The sequence below is a fragment of the Adelges cooleyi genome, unplaced genomic scaffold, assembly GCF_023614345.1.
Source record: "Adelges cooleyi isolate 19-005CV unplaced genomic scaffold, UGA_ACOO_1.1 ACOO_flye_CR_arks_rails_tigmint_CR_PRNA_30, whole genome shotgun sequence".
Taxonomy (NCBI): domain Eukaryota; kingdom Metazoa; phylum Arthropoda; class Insecta; order Hemiptera; family Adelgidae; genus Adelges; species Adelges cooleyi.
Window position 1 is genome coordinate 22,935,548 of NW_026095971.1, and position 13,535 is coordinate 22,949,082.

A 13,535-nucleotide genomic window follows, 5' to 3' on the forward strand; every position below is an offset into this window, starting at 1 on the left:
TATACCGCTTGTTCGTTACTTTAATTAATATTGTGCAACGTCATAATAATAATAATGATCTTAAGCCGGTATTACTTGTGTAGGACGTAAGTAAGCTGGGAGATTGTGCCATTTCGCTAAGCCCAGGACTTGTCTGGGATATTGTGTGTGTGTGTGTGTGTGACTTATTCAGTGGACAACGGGTATACTGTATTTTTGTTCTTATTAAACGCGGCTTAACGTGGTATAACGTCGGCAGGGAAATTGTATTTCTTCCACTTTAGAAGATATTAAATTGTCAGTATAGCAATGCCACAAGACCGGTTGAAATAGAACTGTAGTAGTAATTATTATAGCATGCTACTCGCTGAAAATAGCTTTGCGATTCTATTTTGTTGGAATCGTCATTTATTAAATAGATACTTCTGAAACTTAAATTTTAGCTGACATGAAATCCAATTTATAAAAAGTATGATTGAAAAGTTTTATAAATAAATATCTGTATTTATATGTAATATGTATACATACCTTTTATAATGAAATCAAATTGAATACAAGTTAAAAACGTCCCAATAAGGGTAAATATGTACACCGTTAAGTGCTTACCATTACAAAATAATTTTTTATTGACCATAATAATATGACTACTCTCTAGGTTTCGACAAACAACCAATGAACGTCTTAACGAGTAAACGATAATAAAAAGAAAATTACACAGCGAAAAATGTGATTATTCAAGTCAAAAACAATTACATTTCGGCCGACATAATATGCACTATTGTAATATCAATTGTCTTCATCGTCGTCCGACGCTTCGTAGCTCTCCAAGATGTCGTCGTAACCATATTCGTAGCCAATGGGCTCTTTCAACTTGTATACTTTAATATTTTTACCGTTGTCGTCGGCTTTGGGCTCATTTCCTTGGCTGCCGTCCGAGTGGTCGCCGTTGTGTTTTCCTTCGTCCTTGGTCGGTTTTTCTTTGGGATTTCCAACGGGTTTTCTTATCGGTTCGGGTTTATCGTTTTTACTTGGAACGGTTTTGGTTTGACCTTCTTTTTTCGCCGCGGGAAGTGGGTGTTTTTCTTCCTGGGAATAATTATTTTTTCCCTTACCTTTTAAGTCGGTTTTCGGTTTAAGTTCTTTGTGCGGCTTGCTTTTGGTCGGTCTTTGGTATTCATCAGAATCGTCTTCGTCGTCGTCGATTTCTTCATCACTGCGGACGCGTTTATCTTGTTTCTTAGAACTGATGAGTTTCGATTTATTGCGTTCAATGTGCGGTTTACTTTTGGTCGGTCTTTGGTATTCGTCGGATTCGTCGTCGTCGATTTCTTCACTGGCATCGCCGCGGACGCGTTTATCTTGTTTCTTAGAACTATTGAGTTTCGGCTTAGATAATAGTTTTATAGTATTATTATTGTTGTATTCCAATTTCGTCGGCACTACTTTTGGTCGCTGATCTCTTGGACCGCCTTGGGTTTTCGGTTGGGGCTTTTTGGCTTTCGTATATTTACTATTATTGTCCGACATGTGGATTTTGTGCTTCACACTTTGCTTCTCGACGGGTTCTCGTCGCGGGTGCATTCTTTCACTGCACTCGAGACAACGCGCACTTACTTTCTTAGGCAATACGATGCTGCGCGTTTCCGGTATCGCTGTGGTTCTCAGCAGGATTACTGGCGTAGGTTCATTTTGGCCACCGAATAATCTTCTCCATACAGAGACGGGCTTGATGCCCACAAAAGGACTGTACGTGTCTTCTGCCAACTGTATGCCGCCGTTCGTTGAGACGAGATCTCGGGAAACCAATTTTACCGGTCTGGCGATGCTCACCACAGACCGTGGCTGTGTATAAACTACACGACTGGGTGCTTCCAGTTTTGAACCTTCATAATCTGCAAACAACAAATTTGATAATATTTAAACTCCTGTCAGTAAAAAAAAAAAAAAACAAAAATAAATTATACAAACAATAGATTTTATAAAGAATAATTTTCTATGTCCGGCTTGTGGAACGATTCATTTTTGTTTATTTTTAAGTGATGGGTAATGAAAAATTATTTTGTTACATAACTTATTTTGTTTAAATTGGTTTATTTAATACATAAAAAACAAATATATATATATATATGATAAAAACAACTCTAGGAACCTAAATACTGGCGTTCCAAGTCCAAATGAGGTAAAACAATTTAGCAGTGGCGGATTTACGGTGGGGGGGGGGTTCCATGGGGTCTGGACTTCCCCCCCAAACGCTGATATAATGTTTTATTTGAAATGAAGTATATATTTAATGTAATAAAATAACATGTTGAAGTATAATTTTTTGATATTTTAAAATTTTTTCAATTATCTTATCTATTCTTGTGTAGGCAAACGGAAGAGTACCTACTACCTGCCCCTATCGAAAGCTTGTATGTGTATTAGCCATTCGCATTAAATTGCTGATATTATGTTAAATTATTGACGATTATTATAGCTACAATATCTGTATTTCCAGTAATCGATTATGTTGCGATAGTGAATTTATACGTATTTTTCCTTTTAACAGTTCTTTTAGAAGGGACGATTATATTACTATTTTATACTGAAATACTAGTATTGACATTTGACTGACGCGGACATACGGTAACGCAATACGAGTAGTCGAACTCGAGAAATTACAAATTGTCTAAGCTTAATTAGTGAAATTCGAAATTTCTTCATATTTCCCAAACGAAAAAACGTTTTATCACAGAAAATTCTAGATTCTTCTTATGACACTACAAAAAAAAAACACTGAAACGAGGTGGATTGAACGATACCACGCAGTGCATGATTTTTTAGAGGTTTTCGAATTTGTTGAAGAGTCTTTCGGTGAAATATCGGAATGGAATGATAGTGATACTAGTGGAAAGGCACAACGATTGCGAAAATCCATGTTAGATGGAGAATTTATTATTGCATTATTAATTTAAAAAAAGTATTTGGATTTGGGTTACCTCTATCAAAACAATTGCAAAAAGTAAACATTGATTTGAGATTAGCAACTAAATTAGCTGCTGAAACTCTAGAAGATATATTTAGAAATACTGCTCAAAAAAAATTTCAACAAATATATACAGTTGCACTTGATTTAGCTGGAAAATTTCAAGTAGATATAACAATGCCTAGAATTACAGGAAGACAAGTATAGAACGAACATTCAAACAAAATCCACCGAAAAATACTACCGCATATCTTTATTTATTCCATACATGTTTATTCTTACATTAATGAACTTGAACAAAGATTTGTCCATCATAAAAGTACACTTTATAATTTTCAGTCATTATTTGAATCCGAAGAAAATGAAGATAACTTCATAAAATTAGCCGATTATTACAAAGATGATTTGGAGTCCATAAACCATTCGTTATTATCAACGGAGTATAAGTTATGGCAAAGAAGATTTAAAAACATGACGGAAAAACCGGAAAACGCACTCCAAGCTATGACTGTTTGTAACAAAGAAATATACCCAAGTGTCTTGAAATTATTCCAGATCCTTGCTACTTTACCAGTCTCCACTGCATCAAATGAGCGCACTTTTTCAAATTTGAAGCAAATCAAAACATATCTTAGAAATACCATGACTGAAGTAAGGATAAATTATCATGTCAAATTTAAAAAAAAAATTATTTGTAAAATTAATTAATAAAAATATTATTTTTAGTTAAATTTCAGGCTCGATTGAACGGCTTGGCAATGATGTCGATTCACAGGGATGAAAGCTGTTTAACAGTTGATTCAGTATTAACCGAACTTTGTAAAAAAAAAAAAGAAAAGTCGATTTTGTTTTGTAAAATAAATATAATATAATATTTAACATTAAACTTTATGTGTGAATGACGATATATTTTATAATATATAAATAAAAATACAGGCAACACTTTTTTAATAGAAATAATGCCTTTGAAATATACATCATTTTTCAGGACCCCCCCAAGAAAATGTTGAAAATCCGCCACTGCAATTTGGTATTTGGTTTTATACTATAATGATATTTTTTTTCTGATAAAAATTTTATTTAACAATACAATTATTATTCTGAACATCAACACGAGTAAAGTGTTTTAATGGAAATCGAACGTCAGGCTATATTTTGACAAGCATACAATTTGACGAAATTGGTGTTTCTTTTCAATCAGAAAGGTTTGTTTTTATTTCCATCCAATTTCCGACAAGAGTGTAATATTATTTTATACCAAATAACAAATAAACTATATTTCACCATTCAACATGAATGAAATCTGAGAAAAAAATACCGTCAAATCCATCTAAACTATATTTAATCGGTGAGCATTAGACATCTAAAAGTATAGCAATTATAAAATAAAATTCACATCAGGACCGAAGTCATCGCTTACAATATTATAACAGCTGCAATATAACTGTATACAACTTAATGTTTATTGAACAAATTTTAAAACAATTTCATGATCAAATTTTTTTTATAAAACGTAAAAGAAAAAAAGCTTTTTAAAAAACGTTTAATACCTCAAAGTACGCGTAACATATTATTATGATTTTTGAACAATAGAGGCGATTGTCAGAGAAATATTTAAGTGGATCAATCAAGTGTAGGTACGTTGTAACTGTTTTCAATTGTGTACTATACAAATTACTGTCTGGCCGTCTAATTGAGATCTGTACCTATACAATACTCGCTTGTAAGCCCTCGTGATCTCTTAAATTAACATAAATTTACATCCAAAGTTCTCTAACACTTAATTTCTCATCTATTGTATTAAAATTCATATTCATTTTAGCTACCTGTGTTGTATCGCAGCTCGTGGCCGGTAATGAAAACAACAAAACATTGGATATTTCATAAACGATAGGCTAGTATCGACCGACACGAGCATTTGTGTTGTACAATTGAAAAATAATATTAGCTAAGAATGACACTTACTTTGGAGGTAAAGCACTCGTGTTTCAAGCTGAGTGCAGAGTAAGGTCCACAGTAAAATACTGCATGGAATTTGTGTTATTAAACTCATTTCAAAAAAATGTATAATTGTACGCTCACTGACTAAGTATTAAATACGCCCAAAAGGGTATGTTCAATGTAAATGTAATACTAAAAATGTTTGCGCAAGGTTAGGTTGGGTAATTATGTTCGAGCGAGTTGCAGTTATTGTTTAAAAATAGTTAATTGGAATTGTTTTGTATGCCATGTAAATTATAAGGTAGTAATTACGGCCACTGCAGATGTACAGGCATACAATGTTGATTCGTCGCATTTAAATAAAAAAATACTATTTTTAGGAGAACGCCACAAACGTGTTAATTTTACAGTATTAAATTATCTCTATAGAGCACTTTTTTCGCTCGCTCAATAGTATCAGCCAACAGTATGGATTTACAATGATTCGGAACAGAACATCAGTTTTCAAAATAATACCCTAAACAAAAAACTATAGCTGTTGTGTGAAAATGTTTTAAAATTTATCTGTTGTAAGTCAACACTATAGGCTTATAAAATACAGATATTATTAAACGGTTTCTAAAATATATATCTATTTTTTTTAGCATAATATTAACAACACCTATTTGGGTGTTTTGTAAAAAAATCCGCACTCTAATAAATTGTGAAAAATGATGTGATGTAACTATTCAATAATTATATTATAGTATTTAAATACGTCAATAATTATTTCAAACGATTTTTTATTATTTCCACCATTAAAGAACTTTTATTTAGTAAAAAAAAATCAAGATTAACCCATATTCAAACTAATAATAGATTTGCAAAAAAATGTCTAAGAATTTATGAAATGTGCCAATACCTCAAGAGTAATCAAGATAGTAAATGTAACGTTTATTTTAATTAGACTAATAGAAAAAAAGAAAAGCACTGTAGACAAAATAATGATGTTTATCGTGAGCATGATTAATCGTACTAGACATCATTTCCAACTCGAATTCTATTCTATTAAGCTGATTAAAAATGTAATTATGTTTTTTTTCGTGCATGAACACACTAATTAAAGATAAAGTGATACTGAACATTTGTGTTTTAAGATAGTATAGTACATTATTTGGTTATATTTATTGTAGAACAATACATGTTATGTATGAAATAAAATATTATAACATACATTCAGGCAAAGAAACTCCTAACCTAACCTTCTACCACTGTGCAATGCATTATTCAATTAAAATAAATTTGATATATATACATCTGGTATGATACTTGTGTACTTTGTCATAGAAACGCTGCATTACTATACACTGTATAGGACCGGAACTAGGTATATGAACAACTTTTGGATTGCAGTTAAAACCGAGAGCTGTAATTGATAGCAATGTGACTAGGAAATAATTTAAACTAAAATATAACATTTATTATACTGAAATGTTTTGTTGTTTAGTTTTCTTGGGAGAAGCTCGGTTTTATCGTTTTTTTTTTTTTTTTATCGCTGACCATTGTATATTGAAAATGTGAGTTCTCTAACGTTGGAATATGTATAAATTATTAAAATAAAGAAATTGAAGGTTAATTTATTATGGTTCAATAAACAATTATGTATTAAAATTTTACAAATAATTTATGATTTTTTGATGAAAACCTTTTTCTAGGTTTCTATTTTCTACTTTTTCTACTTTTTTTATCATATTTTTTACGTTTTAAAAATTGTCTTTCTCTTACTCTTCTTCTTCCTCTTCATCATCTTCTTCTTCTTCGTCTTCGACTTCTTCTTTTTCGTTTAGTTTTTTCTTAACATGTTTGTCGTTGTCGCTGCTACTTTTCTTATGGTCGTCTTCAGCTTTTCCGGACTCTTCGCCGCTTTCTTCCGAACCTGATTCCGAACTTTCACCGGTTTCGTCTTCATCGCTATTTTCATCGTTTCCATGCAGAATTTTCTCGAGAATTAGCAACGGTTCTTGTCCGGTCAATATTTCACTTAAACTGTACAGTTGTCTGAAGGGCTTGCTTAGTATTTTCCTTGCCACCGATTTCAATTTGTATGCATAGTAAACAAACCGAGGAACGGTAGTAAGGAGTTGATGGTCACGGGTAACATAATTCGACTTCAAAAACCCTGGAAAATCACTTGCTCGTAGACTAGCTGGTTTATACTCTGGGAATGCCAACGCATTAACGAGATATTTGCTATCCTCTGAAATAGTTAATACAATAATATTATCACAACGAGTAAGTAGCATGCAAATCAGTGGGTTTTTTTTTTGTTGAGAGACTGCCATACAAATAGTCATGCGATAGAAGGATATCCCACCATTCGTTTAAGTTGAATTGGTTTAAACTGTTTGAATAATTGTAAATAAAACATTAATATCTCCGCTACACGGAAAAACATAGAACCATGGATATGTTTTTCCCCTCCCCTCTCTGATCTATCCATTAGTCTTCTTCTTCATGCTAACATAACCGTCTACCTAAGTGATCTCTTTTATTAACTGTCTCTTGTCGGGAGCCATTATTAACTATCCCTTATCACTATTCTTTTGTGAGGAGCTGTTAGCAGATGTCTCTTTTTACTGATCTCTTATCATCTGTCTCTTATTAGGAACCATGTTCTTATAACCCGGTCTGGTAACTCCGTACAAGGAAAAGCGTAGCCGTGTTTTTGTTCAATATGGCGGCCTTAGGCATGGTTTTTTACGTGCAAAAAAAAAGAAAAAAAAGAATCTAGATATTTGCTCCGCTCCGCGGAAAATCATTGAGTCATAGACATGTTATCTCTTATCATTTTTTTCTTATCTCTTATCACTTAAAAGTTAAAGTGTATCGCGAAAATGGTGATATGAAATGTATTGTGTCCAGCACAATGACAGCCTTTCGTATTGGAAAAAACGGCTACGCTTTTCTGTGTAAAGAGTTACAAGATCGTGTTAGGAACCATTATCAGATATCTCTTATCACTATTTTCTTATCACTGATATTTTATCAGCTGTCTCTTATCAGGATGTTTCTTATCACTATCGGTAAAGTAGTGGTCGAAAGCCTTTGCCACGAAATGGCTACGCAAATTTTAAAATTACCTCCAGCGGTAAAATAGACTTGTCATGTTAACATGATTATTTAAGTCTCGTTGAGAAGGTGCCATTTTGATCGTTTAAAACGTTCAACCCTTTTTCTTTGAAAATCTCTAGACCCGCTATGGTTGTTTACAACATAAACATGATAAAAGTAATGAGAAAAAAGTAATTTTTGAGGAGAAACAATCGGAATTACTAGGTTGTCCCAAGTCGACTCAACATTGTCAGTAGAATATTGTGAAATTAATCAGTATGTTAACTCACCTAATGAATAGTCGTCATGACTGTAAGCGTTCTTATTTGCTTGCATAAACAGCAATACAAATAAATTAAACTGAAATCTCTTCGATGAATCCATGAAGAAAGAACATTTAACCGTGAAAATGTGTATCTAAAACGAAGATAACATTATGTGTAGTTATTATTTTTTCTAAACGTTTTTTTTTGTACCTGTACTGGCTAATTGGTTACCGCTGAACTCAATTATACTATTTAACATCAGTACTTGCCGTTTCACAGCTTTGTTCATTTTCGTTAAATATGTTGGTAATTATTTATTGTTTTCATTGTAACTGCAACTAGTGGCGTTAAAACAATGTGAATAAACCGAACATTATGCAAACTAATAATACACTTCATAGCAAAAAAAAAAAAATATATATATTATACAATAACGATTATGTATAATATAGGTTTTTTCTTCGCCGGGACGGGTTAAGTATTCGCAATAAGTTATAATACATTATTATTTATTCCAAACAACGGTGAATTTTCAATAGAAACCACATCTAAAGTGAAATGACTTGAGTACATACATTTGTCTATTCTCAACGCACTTTAATGAATTGCCCAAATTGGTTTTTGGGTTAAATTTTTGTAATTTTTATAGCTATTTACAAATAGTAGTAGACTGTTGGAAATTAAATGTATACTTTAATGTAAAAAGCAAATAAAAATTTCTTCTATTTTATTTTTAATGAAGCAGGTGTAAAATGTCTGCACGTGAAAAACATAATTGTCGTTAGTTGACTATAAATTATCACTATTATTACATAGCTATTGCCTAACCTATGGATACATACAATATTTTATATTTTAAACCTTACTACCACGATTACGCATTACTTAATATGGAAATTCGAATGTTTTAATTCAGTTTTCAATTAATAACACTACTACACAATCTATTTGCAATATCAACGTTTCAATTTTCGGATCGCTCTTCCATGTTTCCGGTGTGTCGCACCGGTTTAGTCGAGTGATGACATCGGAGTACAAACTTCAGCTCACATTTGAACGCGTCCCAAGGTGATAACTAAGATTGAAATATTGTGTATTTCATTATTAGCAAACTGCGTTGAAAACAATATTGTAATTATAATATTACCTGTTCTTCGACCGCTACTTTGCGAATGTTCCACAAGAATTCTAAAAGCGAAAACAGAAACCCCAACAAACAACCCAAAATAAGAATGACGAACATTCCTCCTACTTCGCTCACATCCAACTCGGCCGAATCTTCTTTTTGCGCCTGTAAGCAAACATATGATGGACAAACATTATTGTTCCCATTACCTAACAATAATATTCTGTAAAAACATTTACCGGGCACGCTTTATCCTCGGTCGTCGACCACCATTTGTCTTTGAGCTCCATCAGTTTTCCAGATTCGGAAAGTCTTAACACCGCCATGCTGAACGCAGTCCTATGAGGTGCGTCTGTAATAATTATAACGTGCTTGACTTTGTTGTTTTATCATTACGCTTATAAGAAAATAGGACAGTTAAAATAATGACAAAGTGAATGAAGACGGTTTATTTTTAGACGTTTCCCCAGTTCCAAGTCCGTCCCACATTAATTGATGGCGAATTTAACACTCACTAAATGGCATAGCTATCCCATACGCTTTGTTGTCCAGCCACGAACCGACTTCAGTCAAGTCGCAGTTCCGCTGTACTTCGTATTCAATACTGCTGGACTCCATGAAGAAGGCGTAAGCTTCTCTTTCTTTTTTCACCCGGTCCACTCCCTGCTTGTTGTCGGACATCATCACCGTGTCGCCGTACGTTTCCATGACGCTCCACATTTTCTGATACAGGTTCACGTCAGAGTTCTAGAACCAATACGTTTTCACCGATTAACATACGCGTAGCTTTCGATTTGGTTTGCTCGACCTCGAAAAACCCCGCTGTGGACTGTCCCAACACGCAACCGTACTTAATAGCCGACTGTTTGTCCAAGTCTTCCACGCGTTTGATTGGCGATTCCTTTCTGCTGGACGTCAAAAACGCCGTCCAATTGGCAGTGTAAGACTGGGTCACGATGAGTGCGAAAAACCACCACATTGAAGCGCACACCCTGGTCGAAAAAGCTCTGGAAACAGCGGAGCATGTCAGTCATTCAGGACGCCATCGTTAGCTGCAGTTACTACAGGACTTACCTAGGCAATATATCGCTTCCCTGGCACAATATCGAGCCCAACGAAAACCACAAACAGTTAATCAGGGACAACGAGTTTTCCAATTCTTCGGGTTCCGAAGAGCACGGGTGTGGGTTCTGCCACTCGTTAGGAGTGATCCTGGAGGCAGACAGTAGCTGTGATAATTCCTTGAAAATAAACGAACCTTTTTTACAAACCTGGCTAACAAATACAGCACTATTGACACGCCCAAGTAAGCCGTAGCCGTGTATACCCAGACGTGAAACGACAGCGGTTGAGTAAACGAAAACAAATCGGTTTCCGGTTCTTTGGGTTTGCTGAATAGGATGCTGATACCTACGAATCAACGTCAAACATACAAAAATTACCAATTTAATTTAATTAATAGTGTATATATTTTTTTCTAACCGAGAAAAAGGCGAAGCTGGTGGGTTAGTGTAGCAGGGTTATTACAGGGCTCAGTATGATTCTCTGTCTAGAAAGATAATCATAAGAATAAGAGCCACATGTAATTCTAACCTTTCAATGCTTAATTGTGTTAACTCGACTACGATAGGGTAATATTAAAGTGACTTCAAACGTGAGTAACTTGTTACCTACCAAGATTCATAAAGGGGGTCGTGAAGTCTACGGCCGTTCTCCTCTCATGGGTAATGGTCAAATCACATACGGCCAAGTCAGCTCTCTAGAAACGGAAACGCTCTTTACAGTTTTCTATGGTTCGTGATTGTGATGGATTGGAATAGGTTGTCATCGTTATGAAATATCAGTGCAGAGAAAGAGTGACTCGGTTTTAGCGGGTCTTACCAGCTCTTGTACTTCGCCTATTAGCCCATTCCACTTTCCAGTTTTTTTGTCTTTTTTCCCATTACCATCGTTTCTCAACCTGAACTCGTAGGTAATATTAATCTCTTCGGCGATCATCTGTATCAAGTCCACCACATATCCTTGGTACTTGTCGTTGCCCACGCGGTTCACGTGGTCATCCTTTAGCATCATGTACGGTTCTGTCTGCAAACATAATATATTCATATTCAGCAACATGACTGCATGTTACACAATCTTACAATTTTCGAAGCGACGATGAACGTCTTGTTCATGTTAGCCTGTACTAAATCGAACAACATTTGACTGCTCGTCCTCGTGTAGGTCATTCCATTCTCTGGGTCCCAAACGCCGATTTTTTTGAACCCCGACTTGGTCAACTCCACCATTTCCAAAGTGAAAAAACTCCTATGCCCCGTGTGTGGGTCAAAGCGCATAATCCCTGTCAAGCCTTCTGTTTCCACCTGGAACCGACGTTTTTCATTGTAAACATTAATCGAATTGCGTTTCGAACTTAGCACTTAGCTGTACTTACCACTCTCATGAAATTAATCAGCCCATATCCGCTCGACCAGCCGGTCATGTTCCGGTCCAAACAACTGTTGGGTTCAGCTTTGATGGCATTGGTACCACCTAAGCCATGCAACGCTTTTGCGTACACATTGACTGCGTCGTACAACAACAAGGCGTTGACCTACAGAAGAACAATTTCAAAACCCATAACATGGTTAAGTTGTTTGCTCAGGACTCACCGTAGTGGTGTCTACGCGAAACTCTTCCATGTCCAGATTCATCCTTTGTCGAACGAACGAGATATCCGACATAGCACTAGCGACCGTCGTGGTTGTTGGATCAATCAGTCTGACTGCAGTTATGTTGGTACGTTTAAAATGGACGTTACTGTAGTCTATAGTATGCGCGTCCTTCAGGTCCACGGACGAGGCAACCCATTACATATTATTAAAATGCCGACAGTTAATATTATGCTCCAAACTATATTACTAACCAGAGATGTAATTATAAAGCTGTGGTATTCGTCGAGTAAATTGACTTCTTCGGCTTGTTTTAAGACTTTAAGAATGACGTCCGTGTCGCAGTCCAGGACAATATGGCCTTCTAACGATTTCTTGATGTCTTTCAGAAGCGGTCTGCACAAGTATTAACAAGTATAATCGCTTATTATCAAACGGGTTTTTTTTATTATTATTAAATAGTGTTGTATACAACCTGAAATCGTCGTCTTCTGGTAGCTGAATAATGGTGAGGGCTGCCGACTGTGGATCCGACACTTTAGTCGATCCGGAATAGTCTTGGATCAAATGCTGCAATCTCAACAGGCCTTCGTCTCGTTGATATAATAACGTGAACGAAGTCCAGTCCATGTCTCGCACGATGGCAGTGTACCCGCGGCTCAGCACCGTCGGCTCGGGATACAAGTTCATGTAGTAGTTGGGCCGTTGTTTGGGGCTCGTTTCCCATCGGAATTCGATCCTAGGTATTTCGACGGAGTCGCAGATCGACTGAGTTATGGCCGACGATTCATAGCCAGCAGTGCCGAACACTGCACCTACACCGTCTTCCAAGAAATCGCAGACTACGACACCGGAAAAGATAAAATGAATTAAACGAAATGAATGAATTGAATTAAATGAAATGAATAAAAGTCGAGCGGTCCAGAGCAAAAGTGGTGTATGTCACGGTGATAATATTCTACTTTCAATCAATTGCCTGTGATAAAGGTGCGGGTCTTGTGGTTTGGACTCACACCACTTTTGCCCTCAATGGCCCAATGTATTATATCGTACTTACCCGACTTGCTGACTTGGAAAGCGTCGTTGACGTCGACGATTTTGATGCGAGCTTCCAGCTTGACGTCGTCCAACGTCGGGTCCATGTTGACTTTGTGCACGGCCAACTCGAAAGCCCTTTGCTCGGCCGTACCATCGGCTAAGAACAGTCCCACTATAAAGCACACAAAAGACGTGACGTTGTAGACACGTTGTTAGTGAGACTAGTGTGTGTGGAAAGCGGTCGAGTAAAATACAATATAATATTATGCTGACCGACGGTAATGGGTTGCACGTCCTCGGAGGCCACCAAAGACAAAAACGGCAGCAGCAGCAGCAGCATCATGTTGTACCCGACGACGGTGGACCGATAAGTGACCGAAAGGGTTTAGGTGTAAAATAGAGAATAATAATAAGCTAAATAATAATATCTAAATTTAGACCACGTGTGTGTGTGTGTGTGAATCTTTACGGGCTATCGT

General features: G+C 35.8%; 2 protein-coding genes across 2 annotated transcripts; both read right to left on the reverse strand.

The window, feature by feature from the left end:
- Positions 1 to 578: 578 nt before the first annotated feature.
- On the reverse strand, positions 579 to 5,085 carry LOC126837853 (uncharacterized). The gene is made up of 2 exons (XM_050571802.1): positions 4,910 to 5,085; positions 579 to 1,871 (listed from the first exon to the last, which is right to left on the reverse strand). The coding sequence occupies exons 1-2, from the start codon at positions 4,995 to 4,997 to the stop codon at positions 766 to 768; spliced, it is 1,194 nt and encodes a 397-aa protein (XP_050427759.1). The 5' UTR covers positions 4,998 to 5,085; the 3' UTR covers positions 579 to 765.
- A 1,416-nt stretch (positions 5,086 to 6,501) lies between these two features.
- LOC126837852 (glutamate receptor ionotropic, kainate 2-like) lies at positions 6,502 to 13,498 on the reverse strand. Its single transcript, XM_050571801.1, has 18 exons — positions 13,330 to 13,498; positions 13,076 to 13,228; positions 12,494 to 12,860; positions 12,273 to 12,414; positions 12,019 to 12,189; positions 11,802 to 11,960; positions 11,509 to 11,730; positions 11,249 to 11,452; positions 11,042 to 11,126; positions 10,639 to 10,777; positions 10,442 to 10,579; positions 10,176 to 10,374; positions 9,883 to 10,114; positions 9,607 to 9,719; positions 9,389 to 9,532; positions 8,452 to 9,316; positions 8,266 to 8,392; positions 6,502 to 7,121 (listed from the first exon to the last, which is right to left on the reverse strand). The coding sequence occupies exons 1-16, from the start codon at positions 13,397 to 13,399 to the stop codon at positions 9,206 to 9,208; spliced, it is 2,649 nt and encodes an 882-aa protein (XP_050427758.1). The 5' UTR covers positions 13,400 to 13,498; the 3' UTR covers positions 6,502 to 7,121; positions 8,266 to 8,392; positions 8,452 to 9,205.
- Positions 13,499 to 13,535: the final 37 nt, after the last annotated feature.